Here is a 19,068-nt window from a genome sequence, read left to right as displayed (position 1 = left end):
ATAAAAATTTTAAATAATAAATAAATATTTTTCAAAAATTCAATTTTTTTGACATTTATTAAGTGAATNAAAAATAATTGATTTGCTTTACATTTTTACATTTCAAAATGAATTTATTTATTAAGATATTTTAAAAAAAAACCCAAATTTAATTGTTTTAAATAGAATTTTATTCAAAAAACAATAATTACACCCGTGGTGTTAACATGTAGTTAGCACCCAAGTTTGATACGAGAGTTCGAATTCAAGACTACATTGTAACAAATCGAACTCGAATTCGACATTCAAATATAACAAATAACTCCTCCAACTCAAAAAAAAATAGGTGGGTAGATGAGTGAATAACATGGTTTAAATAAACTAGAAAGCAACTGGTAGAAATTCAAGTGCCTCCAGCAACAATCGGAGAATAGACGTATGTACAAACTTAGGAAGTGCGGATGGCAATCCACACAAAAAATGCTACACAAGAATCGTTTCGGTACAATGCAAAAAAAAACTATGTGGAGCAATTAGGATCTTGTTCAACCTTGATTACCCTTGTGCTGTAAGATCCACAGAAGCCACATTTGTGATACATCCAATGAAATGGCGCAGTTCCTTTTCTGTCGCAGTCATTGCATAATATATACTACAAGTAGAACTTAATTAATTTTCTTGGTTGTTTATAAAATAAATAAATGGCATTGAATGAATAAAGTAAAAGTTACAGGGTTTTCGAAGCTCACTTGACGTCGGTTTCTGTATTCTTCTGGGAGGATCTCAGAAGCCATTAAAGCATCAAGCATGCCAAAGTAGACCTGAATAAGAGATACGGGAATAAGAGATACGGGTCTCTCAGTAGACAAAATAAAGGAAGAATAATTATAAGCCAACAGTTTGGACAGGACGTGTTTCAAAGGAGGTAATTGGATTTGGACCAAAGGATTCCAAGTACGATGAATCATTCAAACTCAACCCAAAATCATCAAAAAATGATTCAGTGTGAGTTAAATCATTCAAAGAAAGAACACATCCTTACCGACATGTCTCCCATAGACTTGCTGCATATGGGACAGACGTAACGAGTGCAAGCATATGCCTGGGATGAGGATAAATGTTCAGCATATCTTTAGATAGTTTATATAAGACAAATCATATTAATACAAAGCAGTTTAACAAACCTGGAAACAAGCAGAATGGATGCAGTGACCACAGGGAAGAGCCCTCACAGTTGCACTTGATGTAAATAAAAAATCACAACAAATGGGGCAATTGGTCTCAAGACCTTTCTCTGTGCACTTATGTTCCAGCAGCCTCATTCCCAAGCAACAATTGCAGGTCATGCAATGAAAGAAGTCTATACCAAGCCCTTTTCCAAGGCGGCATAAATTGCATGAAGGACAATGATAGACTTCCCTGAATTAATTAAATTTTAAGGACAAAAAAGTTACAAAAAAGCTCAAATACAAAAGTTTTGTCGTCAATATCTATTTATCTGAGCTCATAAGATAACAAGAACTATCCGTGCAGTCTTTATTTCTACATAATCTGTGCATATCCCAAACTCATGAATGCACTGTCAGATGGATAAAAACGACAATAGAACTCAGGCATAAGAAAAAGTAATGATCATAAAACTTAAAGAGAGATTTTAAAGAAAAGCAAAATCTTCACTAAATTCCAAGCCTTTATTTCACAACTGTGTCATGGCTTACTTACGTTTTGTCAAATATGTAGCAGCCATTGTATAATCACTAACCTTTCATCGTCAAAAAATTTGCAGCTACTGCAATAGTATTTGGCCATCAGAAACCCATTGCAAGATGTATTTGTGCAAATTTGTCCAACCGGTTGGATCGTTAGGCATTTCATACACATCATTTCAGATGTTGCCTTCCTGCAAAGCGAACAAACTCAAAGAATTTTCCTAACATGATTCCCTCAGAACTCAACCAATTATCCAAGAGTTACCTATCCATCGAATGATCACTGACTTCATCATGGCAGAATCTGCAGGTAAAAAATTTTCCGCAGCAAGCAGCCCGAAGCTTGCAGTTTCTTTTGTAATGCTCACATCCAAAATTTTTTTTCTCTGGATCACGAAAGGAAGGGGAACAACAAAGAAAGTCTTCGCTATCTTGTGCTTCACCACTTTTGGTTTGTGAATTTTTTTGCTGGGAAGCTATCCACCGACTAAATAAAAGATGATAATTGGACTGAGAATTACGCAACACAATATCAAGAACAACGAAAAAAAGCAGTGTGTGGAACTATATTAACGAACAATAGAAACTGTAACAAATAAAAAAATTGATGCTTAATAGAAGAATTAAAAACAATTTGGAAATAAATCTATATGACAGGAACTAAACAATAGATTCCTGTAACTGAGCACTACCCGAAAAAGAAACAAATCAAACAGCCCAGTATATGGGATGAATACCCAATAATCTGCCAAAAATATATATTTCCTGATTGTGAAACTCAAAGCTATTGACACAAATAATGAATTGAGATTTACCATGAAGCATTGAAAATAATAAGCATGTAGAACCTGGTCATCAGATTTTGTATAAGGTAAGCCTTTCTTCTTGGATCAAGGGTTGGATCACGAGAGACTTTCCTAATCTCTGCTTCAAGCTCATTTTGATTCATCCGAAAAATATCTTTCCACCCAGGCTTAAAATTATAATCACTTAGATCCATGGACTCATGCATCTCGTATTCTGAAAATAGTTTCAAAACTTAATGTATGCAAGCTGTTAAAATATGTATCTTGCTATGAGAAACAAAATTGCCAACTGCATCAAAGAGCACAAGAGGGAAGAGGTTTATGCACCCTGAATACCTTTCGAGATACTATTCTCTGATGTCGGTACCTGTGAGGATTCAGCAGCAGTCCCTTCCCACCATTCATCAAGCCACTCACTGAACATTGTATTCTTGGTGGCATGCTTCCATGTGTCAATCATTCTATTTTGCTCGTCCTGCGTAAGAGCAGATGTTACCCACGGCAACATTGACTGGAGTACCTCTGCTCCTGTTCTACCAATTATGCGGCCAACAAGTTTGTCTTGCTCCTCCACAGAAAAATGTCTGTCAAATAATGGCCAAAGCTCAACCTCTTCACGTATGACATGGTGATCTAAAGTTACTTTAATGGATTTACACATGCCCTGAATCTTGGTAGCCATCTCATTATATTCTCTCAAATTATCAACACATTCAGAAGAATAGGAGAGCTTCTCACTCAAATTCCCAGTCACATTATTTGCATTCAAATTTTCATTAAGTTGAGAAAGCTTAACTAGTGCGGACGAAATATTCTCAAACAGTTCTTCTTCCTGTTTATGGTCCAATGTGTAAGAGTGGCTAACATTATGTAGAGTTTCCTTTGACTCCAAAGCAGGGAACACAATATCATCCTCTGCATTACTATGAGCTCTGTATAAGCCCCGCAAAAGACGAAATCTACCACCAAACTGTCTGAGAAAGTTTTCATCACGATCACTAAGTTTCCCAGATTCCACATCTAGAAACTCCAGATCTTTTCGAATTGCTTTATGGAATCTAAAAATATTGTCAATAGGCCGTGTTGTGAACCCAATTTCTGAGGAATTAATTTCTGTTTCCCAGTTGAAAAGACTGGAGTTAAGAGAAGGAGCTGTAGGACTAAATGACAAAGAACGCAGAGATTTTGCTGTGGCAAGGGAACTCATCCCTAAACTACTGCTGTCGACTCCTAAACCAGGAACACAACAAGTTCGGTTATTGAGAAAAGTTTTTTGGGATTCTGTCCCTGAGATATTGCAACCACTGCTTTCCACGAGAGAAATTTTGTTTTCTTGCTTAACAGTCTTCTCACACTTACTTTCTAATCCAAAAGTTGTAGATTCATTAAAAATACTTGAATTCCCACAATCGCCACAAGATTTGACAAAATTATTTTGGGTTTCTGTAAGAGTCCTTGCAGGACAACCAGTTTCACTAGAAGACAAACAGTAGCTCCTTGGGTGACCTTTACATCCCCAACCAGAGAACAGAGTAACCAATGCAGTATCTGATGCCGGAGCTGCAGCAATAATATGGTTAAGCTAATGATCAATCATTCACTTACTGTTATATAGATTATTAAAAAACAAAAGGTCCCCAGGGCTGAGAAAAAGGAAGCTGACACAAAACCTGCCATGTTCATGTTGTAAAGGAAACATCGAGCTTCCTCTTCGCTCAGTGATCTGGTCAGCCAAGGTAAGACACATTCAATCAATCTCAACGGCATCACACACAAGCTTTGATACAATAGTTCACGCTGCCTTTCAGCGCTGAAATACTTCCGAGCAAGAGGAAGAACCTACAATTCAACACAAGTAGTAAAAATCTAAATGCAGAGGAAGTCAGCCTTTGCATGCATCGAATATAATTACACCTTTTGTAATCCCAAAATCAGGTGTTGCAGAATAGCACTCCAGATTTTAGATCTTTAGCACTTGCTTATATAAAAATAAAAATTGTTTTCTCGATGAGGGATGTCGGCAGTTCAAATATGATACCACTAAAACTAAGGCCAATTCAGAAATTAACAAATGGAATAGGTCCCATCACACACCTGGGTTTCTTCATTGTGACAATGCTTTTTTATTGTCTCCATTATATGATCTGCTTGCGAGCATAACCTAGAGTAAAATTCAGCAGGAGAGTTGGCTTCAGCGCTTTCAATATATTCTATCAAGCATCTGAACTTGTCAAATTCACTCTTTTCTTCTGCATGCTCCTGGACAAAAGACAATTCTGCATCTAGAGCAGGGAATATAACTTTGTCTTCTGCAATACTGCTTTAAAGTTGAGATGAAAGAAAACGGGTCAAACTTCATCAAAGATTATGCAGCAAATTGCATAAAATTAGCTTCAACTATAATAGTTAGTGGTTTTGCATGCAACGTATGCAGAAGAGAAGGCGTAACAACAAAGCATTTTGCCCAAAACTATTCTCATGTTGATAAGTAGATCAAAAGAGGCAAACCTTATTAAAGTACTGATGTGAGAAGCGGATGCTTCAACTAACCAATCCCAAAGTAACAGTGTGGGCCCTAAGCAATAAGAACTGACAATTTTTGCTTACACAAAATGTTTTACACCAGTCCCAGCTACTTAACAGTCAAACTCAGATGAAATGTGATTTATTTATTGAATTTCAAAATAAAATATGGAAAGTCACAACACCAAAGTCAACCTATGAAAAATGCAGACTTCGGCTATAAATTGAAGCCTCCTATTAAAGGCAGATAGATCAGAAAACTCTCCAGTTAACTTTATATCTCTAGCTGCTTCAGCTATGTCATTCAATTCAATTTTGATAGCCTTATGCCAGTGGTATATATCATCTACTGGATGATACAGAGTATTTAATGACAGAATATCACTTTCAGGAGTCTCTGAAGATTCACAAATGCAGTGCTTGTTTTCTATTGGAGTATCAGAGCAGCTATTTTGTCTAGGGTCTTCTTCAGAACGTTTACGCTTACTGCTAATCTTTACTCCATCCATCCAAGTAAACATAACCTTCAAAAAGAAAAACAAGCACTGGTCAGAAATGTAGACTTAGAAACTGCTTTCTGTTTACATCTCCCTAAAAGTTAACTAACCTGTTGTAGCAACTTTTCTTGTGGTATTATTTTGTTCAAGCACTGGCGCATATCCTGCCTCTCAACAGGCGAAATTGATGATGAAAGCCACGGTAAAAATTCTGACATCATATTTACCGGAATGCTGCAAAAAAATTGCCACACTAATGATGCCTGCTCTTCAAATGAAAACTTTTCATTGAGCAACGGGAAGACCTGCCACAGGAAAAGAGAGATAGACAAAAGATAAACAAGGGATTTAAAATCCAAAAATCTTCAGCCTGGTCTCCACATTCAGCATGCTGAAAGTATAGATGCAAATATTTCTTCTAGAAGCACCCTTTAATTGGGTGTATGATAAACTGCTTGGAAATTCATACGATAATATGAACATACGCTACTTCATCTGACTCATCTCCATGATCACAAAAAATATTTACTTCTCATTAGCGTGCAGCACTTGAAACATGCCGTTTGTGCTTTTAATATTTTCTCACAATTATTCCTGTCTTTCTAGAGAACAAGAGCTCTACATCATAAAATGATTAGTTAAGGTCAGCCTAAATACGATATTTAAAGTTAAATATTGAAATCAATAAGAGGCAAAGCCCTACAAATTTGATGCTGAAAAAATTTATATATTGAGAACCAAACCATATCTTTATAAACCGTAGAGAAAAATGGACCAGTGTTGCGATTGCTCAGTACCATCTGTTGGAATTGTAGAGAAGATGAGGGTGACAAAATCTTAAAAAAGCATGCCTCGACCATGGCTTTGAATTTGTTCTTCAATTAATTTGATATCATTTTGACTCTAACTCAGATTGCAAGATCTTTGAGTCTTATTTTTTATAAAATTAAACACCAAATTTTTTGTCAACAAGATTTCTCATGATAGAACTGTTTATGATCAAAATCTCTAAGAAGCAGTGTGTCCCACATCCCAGAACAAACAAAAGAATCGGATTTGCAGCTCCTAGTACAATCTAGATCAGGGATGCTACCTCCGTATCACAAGTAGCAGTAGCGGGATTGACTACTAATCATAGAGAACCAAAAGCAATATGCAAGAACCCGAATACAAATCTTCCTGCCTTGCTAAGATAATCACAATAAACCTTTTTAATCATCTATGTGATGCATGTGATCAACAAACAGACAATTTAAGAATCAAACCTGCTCCTCTTCCTTGGACATGTGCTGAGAAATTGATGTTTGAAGGGCTCCTGTACAAGAGGCTAACTCTCTCCTGTAGCTTTCTTCATTTGATGTATCATTGTCCAGCAATGTGAACAGATGATCAAAGAGCATACTTTCCCCCTCATGCTCAAGGGAGTAAGTTCTAGCCACATTCTTCACACGTATATCAAGTGCAGGGAAGATAACCTACAATTTCGAGACTTACTATGGTAGCGGTACGTGTTTGCTTCTTGGCAATAATAAATAATGGTTGGGAAAAACATTAAGCAATGGAATGTGAGATTTCTACCAACAAATTAAATGTGTCCAAACAACTCTCTAGGAAAATTTCAAAAGCCAAGTTGATGCCTAAAAATCAATTAAGATCATGCTGCCCAACTTCGCCAATAAAGTTTTCAGTATAAGTTTAACTGCAAGTTTCACAGGAAATTATTGACGAGTAAAAAAGAATGTAGATGAATTTCGCAAATAATACTTAGCAAACATTTTCAGATGCTGTCTAAAAATAAGAGGGGGAAGTCAGGGAAAATAGTTGGAATTTTTTTCCCAGATTTAATATAATCGGGAATGGATAATCCATGAAGTATAACAAAATTACGACAGCATCACTTGCATAAAATGCTAGAAATTTTGTGAGTAGAGCTTAGAGTTCCTCAAAAAAAAAACATACCATTCCCGAAATTCAGTAAACAAACACAGTTCAGTCAATCTCCACAAACAGCACGGACCATCCAATTCTAGCTTTACAAAAAATGATACATACACTGATACAAGCAGGTACAAACCTCGTCTTCGGCATTGCAGTGGTGCTTATAAATCGACCTTAAGAAATGACACTTATCCATCAACTGCTTGATGTCTCCGCCGCTCCTATTCATGGCCAAAGCCATGGCGGCCCGATGAAGCCCGTCGAGCTCCGCCCGTATAGCCTTATGGAAGAACAAGAAAATCCGAACAGGCGATGAACGCTGCTGCGCCGCCGTCGAGTGCCCATTCTGATCCACCGGCCCGACAGCCATCATGGATACGCTGCCATTCTGTATCCCAGGCGTTGCCATTGCTTTCTCAGTGTCAGTGGATTTCTCAAGAAAACTGGAGGTGCCTTTTTGCTGGACGAATGGGATTGGGAAGCAATTTGTATCTGGACACGGACACCTACAAGGGAATGTCTTTTTAACCAATAATAACGAATTATCATAATATTATATTTATTTATTTTATTTATGGTATGTGTGGTGGATTACAAGTGTTTTATCGATACCTTTTCCCGTAGATGAGATATTATATACGTGGATATTACTCTCATTTCATTTCAACGAATAAGATTTTGTCACACATATAATTCCAAAAAAAAGTGAATTTTATATATGCATGGCAAATATTGGTCATCCATCCTATCATGGAGACAATGTCCACATGGATAGAATGAAATAAACACTTTTTTCCACTCCGACATATAACACATATTGTAAGTGAATAAATTATAATTATATAATTTTAATATATAGATAAATGATCATGATTTATCACTTATTATTTAATTAGTGGATAAAAAGATTATTCATATAAATAACATTTATTAGATCGATTAGGAGACAATGTAAGAACTCAATCATACGTGGCATATCAGAGAATTTTTCAAACGTGCATGGCACGTGACAGGAGAAGGAAGGTACGTGGCCGTATGAGAAAGTGAACCGATGATGATTAGGCGGAATCTTAGTACGTCAAATTGCAATTAATCCAAAATTAACCTAATTAACAATGGCAAGAGAATTTTTCTTGGTTTGATCAATGTCATTGAAAATTTGTTCGTGGGTAGGTGAACCTTAGGGCATGTGACTTTTAAGATAACAAACCAATTATATTTTAATTAATAATTTAAGTACAAAATCGCAAAATATTTTTTAAATTGATATCTAAAGACAGCCGTCAAACCAGCATTAACTAAAATAAACATATTAATTTCTTTTTAATTTTGTTACATTTGATGTGTACTGAATAAACTCAAAAACCAATATAATAAACCTATAAACTATGTTGATCAGATAAATAATACTGAACAAGCTCTGTATTACATACTCAAACTGAGAAAACAAAAATAAAATTTTTTAAACATTTGACCTCTCGTAGAGATGCATGGTACTCTCTTTCATGAACAAAATTGACTCAAATTTAAATACCGGTAGGCCTATCCAGACTTGAGCTTTATTTCTTTTTTCTGACCATGTTCATTATCATATTTAAAAAAAAATATTTTTCTTTCATGATTTCGACGTCGAATTCAGAAGAAAATAATCTTTTTTTAAAAAAAAAATTAAAAATGAAGACAACATATAGTTAACCCTTCGAATTCCATTGTTTCATCTAAACCATGTCCTCAAACAATATATATAATCATAAGAAAAAAAAAAGAAAAGAAGCAGAAGAGTTGATGCATGTAGTGCCATGAGTTTTTGTTAGTGGCCAAGTACGTTTTCCACTCTTCCTTTATTAAATAGTCGAGTGTGTGTGTGTGTTGCTTGTGGTCTGCCCACAATATTCCACAAAAGACTTGCCCACCATGCATGTTTACACTGAGTGAATCATATTGATATACATACCATACAACTTTTCTAGTCTTTTTTATTTTCTTATCTTTCACTCTCATTCATTGTTTCCTACCTTTTTTTGGTGATTAAATGATTTTCAATCGTGGACATAAAGTAGTTTGATCGAGTGGTGTCTTATCAAGTAAGTGCGATTAATTATTTATAGATAAATGACCCATCAATCCTATCAACGCAGGGTATCTCGCTTTTAGGTCAAGGGGATTCGGGGATAAAAGTTTGGTCAAGATGATAATAGTTTACGGTATCTAATCACAGTCCATGAATTGCATATGAATATATCTCATACTGATTTATAAAGTTGAAAGACTAAGCTGAGACAGGAGATTATGACTAGCGTCTATCAAGAAATTACTTCTGTTTTTCAGTTTGAGCATGTCATAAAAGATTTGTCCAGTATGATTTATATTAAGGATAATGTTTAAGTCGGGCTTCATGAAAAACGACGAATAAGTTGGATTCTTGTAGAAGTACGCAATGTAATTGATTATTTAGTGCAAATATGAGTCACACAAACTCTTCATTCGGTGCGAAGGATTGATTAAATAATATTTTGGCCCAAAAAGGGAAACTATATATCAATTGTGGCTGTTGTTTTTGGTGGATCATTTCACATCTTTTTGAATAACAACAATTTGGTAAATGATACGGACTAGTGGAAATCCATTAGGAAATCATATTTTAAAGATTTGGACACAATGCACGCCAGGCCGGCCATTAGGGAGGCCTATCACGGACTAAATGCCGACGCCACTTTAAATAAATGTCGGAAATTGGAATCCTTGTTTTGTCCATGAATCGGAAAATAGATGCATAATCCAACACTATCCTCAAACAATGAGAGATCTTGTTTAATAGCTCTTAAAAAAAAATTTATCCAATAATATTGTGTTGGATAAATATATTATTGGATAAATGGTGAGTAATAAATGAAAGAAAATGAGAGTTGTCCCACGTTGGAAAATAAACAAGTATAATCTTCCTTTTTAGCTCAAAGTTTGAGCTACGGTTTGAGCCCCAAAAGGTATCAGAAGTGTTTGGAAGGAGAAAACGTTGATAGATTGTTTCTCTGTGAAACACACGCACGGCCGGTTGGCTGGCCTGGCCCGGTGCGGTGACAGCAGTGTGGTGTGGTGTGATGAGTAGGGGTGGGTACGGTACGGTATACCATACCGAACTACGGTATCGTATATCATACTGTAAATATCGGTATGGAAAAATTCCATACCGATACCGAATTTTCGATATGAAAAAGTTCATACCGGATACCGTACCGATACCGAAAATTTTTTCGGTATACCGAACTTAAATTTAAAAAAAAATAAAAAAAATTTATTTTCGGTATTTCGGTACCGAAAAAAAAATATTTACTTACTGATACCGATACCGAAAATTTCGGTACGGTATGGTATATTGATTTTTTCGGTAATTTCGTTATTTTTTCGGTACGATATTTCGGTATATTTTCCCAGCCCTAGTGATGAGATTTCTTGACCGTATTAATTTTTTTGGACAAAATTTATTTGGAAAATAATTTTTATTTTGAAACAAAAATTGCACCCATTCAGAAACTTTGTGTTCCTTCCGATCCAGTGCATCCAAAGTTATTTTATTCACACACAGTGAAATGATAAAATATCAATCTAATTTTTTTGAAAAATAAAAAAAATTCATAATGTATCCTGATATGTGAAGCTTAGAACCTCACGTGATACGGAAATTACAGCTAAAAGCCCATCAAATCAAACTCCCATATAATTTTTTAGAATTTAAACTACTTGCAAGTTGCAACTCGGTTTGCTTCCGGTTGTTCGAATTCAGGTAAAGCCCAACCCAATCTGATTACGATAAACGAGGGGGTAAAGCCCAATGCTTGATGACCGTGAAACTACAGTTTTGAGGCTTATCTTTCTGTTTGCTTACTTTTTGCCAATTTCCGTCAGTTGTTTAATTCCCTGTTTCGGGCACGGTTCTCTAATTTTTGCCAATTTTTCAATGATTTTTTGACCAAGGATTTTAGTCTCTGTGTATGTTGTTTAGTCTGATGAAGAATTTTGTTAAAAGGACTATATCTAGGTGGAGGCTGTCCTGCAATTCACACCCATTTGCTCTGTTTATGAGTTTTTATATTCGCATTTGAATCAAATTTAAAACTAGTACGACAAAATGTAGCAGGGTACGAGTAAACATGCAAAAGGTGAAAATTTTCATGTGAACGGGGGAAGTATAATTTTTTTGCATTTGTATCTTGAAGCAGAAGCTGGAGTCAAACAAATATTTGATTTTTTATCTTTGAACGTAAAAATTTACTTGATTAGTGGATTTTATTTAATTTTTGGACTAACTTGGTTAGTTTATCTTATGTATTTTGCACGTTATTTTAATATGCTCGAGATTTATGCAAATTTATTTGCTTTTATGTATTTTGAAACACAATGTAGTGTGTGTACTCACAATAATTTCTCATAGTATTCTAAAAAAAAGAGTGCTTTGGTATTCTCTTGTTGATTTTTCAATTTGAAATTCATGATAGATGTTATTATGATCGGGTAAACCTTTTGTAAAAATGGCTTATATATCTGTTTCATATTTCCTCCAACTAACTACTTTGTACATTTTTTATATTCGAAGGAAAATCATTTCTAGTGTTTGAATGAATTCCATCTTTAATCCTTGGCTTCCAGTATATATTTTATGTGTTTATCTAGTCATTACTTATTATGATGACTTTTGTAGTCATTACTTATCATGATGACATTGGCATAAATTTCAGGCCTCTGCCAAGCCGGAGCAACAGGCATAAAAACCTGCTGCTGCAGAAGATGAAGGCATGGATCCAACGGTATGCCTAGTATATTATTTTAATTTTTTAGTTGTCTTCTTTTGCGTTTTTGTTTGTCTTGTGTTACCTATATGGTGTTGGAATGGGAATTATTTTGTCTGTATACCGAGATGATCTTGAATGTTTCACTGAATGCAATGTTTGAACTCTTGCAGCAATATTTTGAAAATGGACTGAGGTTTCTAATTCTTGCTGCTCAGAAGGAAAGTGGAAGCTATCCGTATCCTCACAAATTTGAAGCTAAATAGACTATCCCTGAATATGTAAAAAGATATGAAAGTTTAAATAGCGGAGATCATTTTGAGGATGTTGAAGAAAAAATAGCTGGTACTAGATATTCTATATGTGATTTATTCCGAGTGCTATAATGGTGTGTTAATTTTGATTGATGTTACAGATGTTTCTTTTGGAAGGGCGGCTTATGAACAAGCGTTCATCATCATCAAAGCTATTCTTTTATGATTTGCATGGTGGTGGGGCTAAAGTTCAAGTTATGGTTGATGCAAGGTAGTTGCATAACTCATTTTTTGTTTACAGAAGCAGTGTTGTGTGGATATAGATCCCTTAATGTGGTAGAGCTAACTAATGTCATTTAGATATGTTATAAGATGTTTCGTGCGACAAACTCAAACATGGTGCTGAATGCTATCATAATCAGTGTGCTATCGTTTGTATTTCTTTCAGCCAATTCAAGTGATGCGATTACTTGCATTATCTATTATGTGTAAAAAAAATTCTATTCATGGAAGATCTGTAAGGAAAAATTTTCATGAGTATCTCCAGATTTGTGTAAGTAAATTAGTTTCATATTTTGATTATGTTTTTTCCTTTATTTTCGAATTCCTGATTCCAGTTTTCTGTTCTACAAAGAATGAAGAAAAGCAGATGAAATTAGACTGCTTGCTATTTTGCTCTTTTAAGCAAAGTTGGAGTAACTCCAACAAGGTCATGCTGGTCTGGTTAGGGGATGCTATGACAATAATGCTGGAGAGCCCATGCTGTATTTCTTTTCTTGAATGTCCTTATTTTTGTTTGTGGCATAAATATATATGGTCTTTCACCATCATCGTAACTGTTCATGCAGGAAATCTGAGTTAGATGAGGAAGAATTTTCTAGATTTCATTCGTCTGTGAAGTGAGGCGATATTGTTGGTATCATTGTGTTTCCAGGTTTGCGCCATTCTCCTGATTGTGATCTAGGTGATGCACAACAGTCTGCAATCACCACTTGTAACTTGCATACTACTCAGAAAAATATGTTGAGGACGAAAATACATTATTACTAAAACAGTGTCGTAAGTAAAAAATATATATTACTTTCAGAAAAACTTGATTAAAATTATTTCTTGAAATCTAAACTTAACTTTTATAAGAATGGATTGGCAGGTAAAAACTTTTCTTTTATGGTTTTTTACTTCAGTTCAGCAGTTGACGGCACTTCCATAGCTGCTGCTTTTTTAAATATGCTGTTCACTCTGTGAGAGAGTTTACATATTTCATTGCCACTTTTAGGCCTTGAAATTAAGGTTTTTGTTGTTTTGTATGGCATACGATGACTGTATTGAGGATAATTAAGTTGTCAACTATTTGTTTCCCGTGGGTGTGATGTGGTCACTGCTATTTTAGGTAGGCAGTGTGTATGTTATATTCTCTTTTCTATGCGTCCATCCAGTGATTTCTGTGAGTAATTTTAAATGCATTTGATTGTATGTGTCCTTCTACGTGAAATCTGTTTATGATTAGTGGAAATTTTCATACTAGGAAACTCGGTACAGCCAGCTTTATTTGGATTTGATGCTAAACATGGATATTTCCAGTAAGACCAGGTCAAAAGTTATTTCTTACATCAGAAGTTTTCTTGATAAACTAGATTTTTTGGAGGTAAGTCAACCTAGTGTTGCCTTTAGTCTAAAATGATGTTTTATGGCTAGCCCAGACCCAGCTATACGCTTTAACTCAAAATTATTCTTGCCTGCTTTTTAATGTTCTTGTTTTAAGGTTGAAACATCCATGATGAACATGATTGCTGGGGGAGCTGCTGCCCGGCCATTCGTGACCCATCACAATGATCTTAACATGAAACTATATATGCGTATTACACCTGAACTATATCTCAAGGAGTTAGTCGTCGGTGCCTTAGACTGCGTACATGAAATTGGTAAACAATTTAGGAACGAGGGACAAGAACAGGCAAGACAATTCTAAGTTTTGTGAAAGTGATCACTGTAATACATTTGTTTTCTATTATGATTACCCTGTCCACAAACTTTTTGTGATATAAATAAATAATTTTTGGTGATCCCATCTCTTTTTTACATGTTTTATTTGAAAGTCCTTGTGCAAGCAGTCCATGTTCCGGGATTCCAGATGATAGAAGAATGAAATTTGCCATTCCTTCTTCTAGAAACCTGAAAACACATTTATTTTTTCTACTGTCATAAATTATCTATCTGGGTTCCTCCTCCATATGCTTGCACTACGATCTGTCAAATAAAGACGTATAGCTACTGTTGTTATATATATAATCAATTTTGACTTTGCTCAATGACTTTTTAAATTTAGTCATGATTCAACTAGATTTATCACGAAAAACTTATAAGTCGTTACTTTAATAATTGGATGAAAGAAAGACACAAAAAGGAAGAAAAGAAAAAGGAGACGGAGCAAAATCTAGGCTTGGGATTTAGAATATTTTGTATTGAAGAATGTTGAGTATATTTTCTTTTCTGTCTCCCTCACCAAGGGTGGGTTGTCGTACTCAGGGTCCCTGCCGGGTCCGGGTCCGGGTCCGGGTACGAGAACCCTCGAGAGCTTGACGAATACATAAAGCCAACCTGAGATGAAGAGACTCTTGCTATCTCCACTTTCGTGTACCATAGCATAGACAAGGACATGTTTTTTTGCATAAATTTAAAAATATACTCCCTCTCCCGCTCCGCCTGGTTTAAAACAACTAATCCATTCGATTATCTCCAATCTTATACTGCCAGAGAAAAGCAAATTATTCATCACATTTCTCATTGCCACAACCACACCCAGGTACAAAACACAACACAGAACACCAAAGCTATTACACAGCTCATAATAGCATAACAAATCATCATATATAGAGCATACAACCTAGTACGTACATCACAGCGGGACAGGATTTTGCCAGAGGGATAGCCAAATAATTCGGTTAGCATCTGGGAAATGGTGTGCGGCATATTTTGGACACTTTTTTCGCACCAGGGGACTTGATAAACTTCTGGAGGTCGGGATTCTTCATGTACTGGCAAAGGCAAGGCCTCTGTTCCTTTATCTTGGCACAGCATAGGCGGCTTGGAGTGGCGGAAGATGAGATTGCACTTGCGCACGGGCTGAGCTGCAGGGGGTTGCAAGTCACTGCACTTGTGACCTCAACTCTTCCAAGCAGTAGCGCAAGTACTACAGCTGCACAGACTGCAAGATATGTTGCTTTGGTTTTCATGACTGGCAGGCAACTTTTGTGTGGGGGTGAGGGATGGGAGATCTGTGGGAAAACATTTGGGTTGCACCTTAATTTATAGACGTTCGATGTGGTGCAAATTTACTTGATTTTTAATTTTAAAAATATATTTATTTAATCTAATAATATTGTTAAATGGAAACAAAAGGAATTATGGTTGCGCACATACCTCCTTTCTGTGTTATTTGACTTAATGCTACCACTAGTGGAATCATGACTCAAGCTATATTAATAATATTTTTTCACCTATTTTCGATTATATATATATATATATATAATATTATATATATCAACGTGGAGAATCACTGTTCAGTCTCCATATCGGTTAATTAATTAATTTCTAAATTTTTGTTTCAAAATATAAAAATTAAATTGGTCGATGGATAATATATGGTGAAGACTTTATAGGCATAGGCTGTGGTCACGCTTATGAATCATGAGGTACTGCAGTATCATTTTCAATTCTAATGGACGACTTAATCATTCATTGGAAACAAGGAATTTTAATGGGATTTTATTTTATTTTAAAAAATAAAATAAAATATTACTATTATTTTCCAAAGGAACATTTTTCCAACCTTGCTTGGCTTGCTTCCCTCATTTTATAAATTTATTATCACATTGAGAAATTCAGAACCAACAAGGAACAAAATCATTTGATATACTGACCACTTTTCCTTTTTCATTACAGTCTGGTCCTAACTCATTCAACTCTAAATTTGCTTTGTTCCTTTGGTGTATGCTACCTCTTAGATTGATACGTATCATGTACGTGGAGCTGTACTGATATATATTTAAACTTGCTGAATCTACATATCTAAAACAAACTATCAAGAGGGGAAGACACTAACTCCACCGGCTGCAAGCTAGGACTTGAGGAGGAGGCCAGAAGGCCACCGAATCCATCAAAAAGTGGTCCTGGGATAGGCATCGCCGGCCATTGAAGTAGTTGTAGCAGGAATTCAGAGTCGAGCATACTCCGTGTTACTGAAGAAAACATCCCATCGCTATTATAGGATAGCCCTGGATGAGTCGAGGGATTAACACCAGGAATGATACTGCCGCAATTTGCCATTAACATTGAATCAGATGAGTGATCCCAAGCACTCTCCCTGACTGGAATTAGTAATCCACCCATCATCATCTGCTGATAACCGAGAACGGCCTTTTGAAGTTGAAGGGTTTTGATGTATTCAATGGCCTTATCCAGAACTGAAGCGGCACTCATCTATTTATACACAAAACCCACATTTCCAATGATCAATTATTGGCTAACAAATCTTTATATAAATTTTGTTCATCAGGGCACGGACTTTGAAAAAGAAGATTAGCTATATTTTAAGAATTAGCTAGTCAAACTTGCTATTTTGTAAAAACGACCGGGAGAGGTCCGCGGCCCGCCCCTGTTCTTGACTTACGCTACGATAAAATATTACACATGCCAGCTTACTGACTTTGTATGAGGAGTCGGGTAGTAATTCTTGAAGGGTTTTCATTCTCTCAGCAATTCGGCTTCTTCGTTTCTGTTCAATTGATGATTAGGAGAAATTTGATTACTTTTCAGTGATATATAGCTTTATTAATCCCTAAGAAAAAAAAGGTTTTAATTAATTAAATAATATAAATGTACATATTTTAATAATTTTAAAGAAAAATTGCCATTTGATCTTGTTCTTTTTTTCTTTGACACATTCGCTACACCACATGGAAAAAATGACAAGTTGCATATCAAAGAAATAACATGCCAAAACTGAAATTTTATAATATAGAGAATCGAGATATAAAAAAAAGAAAGAAAGAAGCAAACATACAAGACTAAATTAAATTGCAATTGCAAGTGATTTAGGTTGATGTAAAAATATTGTGTTTGACTATTTTTTTTAAGTTTATTACAAAATGGCATGAATAAACTGAATAAAATATGATGTAGAAAACTTTATTCTTCTTTCAATTAACTCGTTATAGCAAAATATAAAACTACTTTACTCTAAAAACTATTTAAAACTAACTATTACATATCCAAAATAACCCAATTAATACTATAATTTGAATGGCTTGAATATAATCATATTGACAATCTACTATAATTTTAGTTTAGTAAGCCGGCAACGTAACTTAGGTAGCACAATTAAAATTTGAAACCCTTAGGTTTTGTTTTAGGAGATGAATTTTAAATTCGATTATAGTTTTATTGTTTACAATGAGACAATATGTCAAATCTTAAATCCAAATATTACTAAGAAAAAATATAATGTATTTCAAATGATACTATTATTAAGGGAACTTGAAATTCATCCTAATTAATTAACATGAAATGCTATAAAAACATATGAGTAGTGAATTTGAAGTTCATGTCTTGTTTCTCTAGACAAAAAAAATTCAATTGAAATAAATGAATTTGAAATATATCGATTCAAACAGAACCTAACACTGACCAAAGTTTTGAACTCGATTATAATTGAAAGAAACCCACACACACACACACATAGATAGATATATGTTAATTTGAAGACGTAATGATTTTTGTTCAGAGTTTTATGAATTTGGTAGTGAAAATTTAGAAGCATATATGTCAAACATTCCTTCAGATTTCATTTTAAATGACGCATGAAAAAATTTAATCCTATGACAAAATATTAATTAAAGCAGCACGTGTCGTCAATTCTTTAAAGCTCACCCTTTCACACTTGCTACGCTTTTCCAGTTCTTTGCCCTTTCTCTTCTTGTTTCTGGCTTCTCCATATTCCGCCATTGCTGCGGAACCAATGGAGACTTCTTCTGCAGGTGTAAAATGCAGGCGCGAATTTGAATGCTTTTCCATCTGGGTTTCTTCTAAGCTCATGTAAGGCGTCGAATGTCGCGGTGGAGGTGGTTGATTCCATGATAAACCCTGCAATGGAGGTAAACTTGAAGTAGAATCAAAGTCCAAACAACTGCGATGATTCATTTTCGTGGAGAGGAGGTGAAGAGATCGATGGTTTGATTTGGGCATCTGATTCTCACATCGAGACTTTTCATGCATGCATTTGCGAACTGTCGAATTTGTATATGCGAGTATATATAGAAAATGGCTGCCGAGGTTTCATGATTACCGACTTGGGAAAAAGCGTGATAGGCCTCCACGTGGCATTTTGGTTTGCATGAGAAACTTTTTTTGAAGTTTATTAACCATCCCAAATAATACACGTATTCATAGTAAGCCTAATTATTGGAATTATCCTTTGGATAACCTTTTCTTTTAAAGACGAAACGTACAAAACCACCAATTACCAAAATAAAAAAATAAAAAAATCTCGTGATATATGGGTAGTGCTTGGGTCATCGGAT

At 35.2% G+C, this 19,068-nt stretch overlaps 3 protein-coding genes across 19 annotated transcripts; 1 reads left to right on the top strand and 2 right to left on the bottom strand.

The window, feature by feature from the left end:
• Positions 1 to 283: 283 nt before the first annotated feature.
• LOC140966036 (zinc finger protein BRUTUS-like) lies at positions 284 to 7,967 on the bottom strand. The gene is made up of 14 exons (XM_073426308.1): positions 7,589 to 7,967; positions 6,780 to 6,989; positions 5,625 to 5,819; positions 5,213 to 5,541; positions 4,589 to 4,811; positions 4,165 to 4,333; positions 2,831 to 4,054; positions 2,537 to 2,708; positions 1,954 to 2,175; positions 1,742 to 1,879; positions 1,164 to 1,398; positions 1,022 to 1,081; positions 729 to 800; positions 284 to 631 (listed from the first exon to the last, which is right to left on the bottom strand). Exons 1-14 carry the CDS (start codon positions 7,859 to 7,861, stop codon positions 500 to 502), a joined length of 3,654 nt encoding a protein of 1,217 aa, XP_073282409.1. The 5' UTR covers positions 7,862 to 7,967; the 3' UTR covers positions 284 to 499.
• Positions 7,968 to 11,178: 3,211 nt separating this feature from the next.
• LOC140966055 (lysine--tRNA ligase-like) lies at positions 11,179 to 14,550 on the top strand. Of its 17 annotated transcripts, XR_012173233.1 has the most exons (6): positions 11,346 to 12,254; positions 12,410 to 12,581; positions 12,652 to 12,761; positions 13,339 to 13,424; positions 14,016 to 14,135; positions 14,253 to 14,542. XR_012173233.1 is itself a non-coding variant. In XM_073426352.1 (5 exons), the coding sequence occupies exons 3-5, from the start codon at positions 12,643 to 12,645 to the stop codon at positions 14,457 to 14,459; spliced, it is 432 nt and encodes a 143-aa protein (XP_073282453.1). In that variant the 5' UTR covers positions 11,179 to 11,233; positions 12,186 to 12,254; positions 12,410 to 12,642; the 3' UTR covers positions 14,460 to 14,550. The 17 variants fall into 17 exon arrangements, 4 of the variants coding, with proteins under 4 accessions (XP_073282453.1, XP_073282450.1, XP_073282452.1 ...); XM_073426352.1 differs by lacking the exon at positions 13,339 to 13,424 and adding an exon at positions 11,179 to 11,233 and having other exon boundaries at positions 12,186 to 12,254; positions 12,410 to 12,761; positions 14,030 to 14,135; positions 14,253 to 14,550; XR_012173229.1 differs by lacking the exons at positions 13,339 to 13,424; positions 14,016 to 14,135; positions 14,253 to 14,542 and adding exons at positions 13,108 to 13,288; positions 13,469 to 13,890 and having other exon boundaries at positions 12,668 to 12,761.
• Positions 14,551 to 15,247: 697 nt separating this feature from the next.
• LOC140966120 (non-specific lipid-transfer protein 2-like) lies at positions 15,248 to 16,962 on the bottom strand. Its single transcript, XM_073426466.1, has 2 exons — positions 16,593 to 16,962; positions 15,248 to 15,765 (listed from the first exon to the last, which is right to left on the bottom strand). The coding sequence occupies exon 2, from the start codon at positions 15,721 to 15,723 to the stop codon at positions 15,433 to 15,435; it is 291 nt and encodes a 96-aa protein (XP_073282567.1). The 5' UTR covers positions 15,724 to 15,765; positions 16,593 to 16,962; the 3' UTR covers positions 15,248 to 15,432.
• Between the last annotated feature and the right edge of the window lie 2,106 nt (positions 16,963 to 19,068).

The sequence above is a fragment of the Primulina huaijiensis genome, unplaced genomic scaffold, assembly GCF_012295235.1.
Source record: "Primulina huaijiensis isolate GDHJ02 unplaced genomic scaffold, ASM1229523v2 scaffold20025, whole genome shotgun sequence".
NCBI classification, from domain to species: domain Eukaryota; kingdom Viridiplantae; phylum Streptophyta; class Magnoliopsida; order Lamiales; family Gesneriaceae; genus Primulina; species Primulina huaijiensis.
The sequence above is the reverse complement of the archived record's forward strand: the minus strand, read 5'-3'. Positions and strand labels throughout refer to the sequence as shown.

Excerpts from the sequence above, each read along its gene's own strand:
- LOC140966036 (XM_073426308.1), bottom strand. The coding sequence starts at position 7,861 with ATGGCAACGCCTGGGATACAGAATGGCAGCGTATCCATGATGGCTGTC. Across the intron at positions 5,542-5,624 it reads AAGAAAAGTTGCTACAACAG|GTTATGTTTACTTGGATGGA; the intron begins GTTAGTTAACTT and ends TTCTTTTTGAAG. Across the intron at positions 1,399-1,741 it reads AAATTTTTTGACGATGAAAG|GGAAGTCTATCATTGTCCTT; the intron begins GTTAGTGATTAT and ends TAATTAATTCAG.
- LOC140966055 (XM_073426349.1), top strand. Across the intron at positions 12,762-14,029 it reads CAAGTTATGGTTGATGCAAG|CCAGCTTTATTTGGATTTGA; the intron begins GTAGTTGCATAA and ends AACTCGGTACAG. Across the intron at positions 14,136-14,252 it reads ATAAACTAGATTTTTTGGAG|GTTGAAACATCCATGATGAA; the intron begins GTAAGTCAACCT and ends TCTTGTTTTAAG.
- LOC140966120 (XM_073426466.1), bottom strand. The coding sequence starts at position 15,723 with ATGAAAACCAAAGCAACATATCTTGCAGTCTGTGCAGCTGTAGTACTT.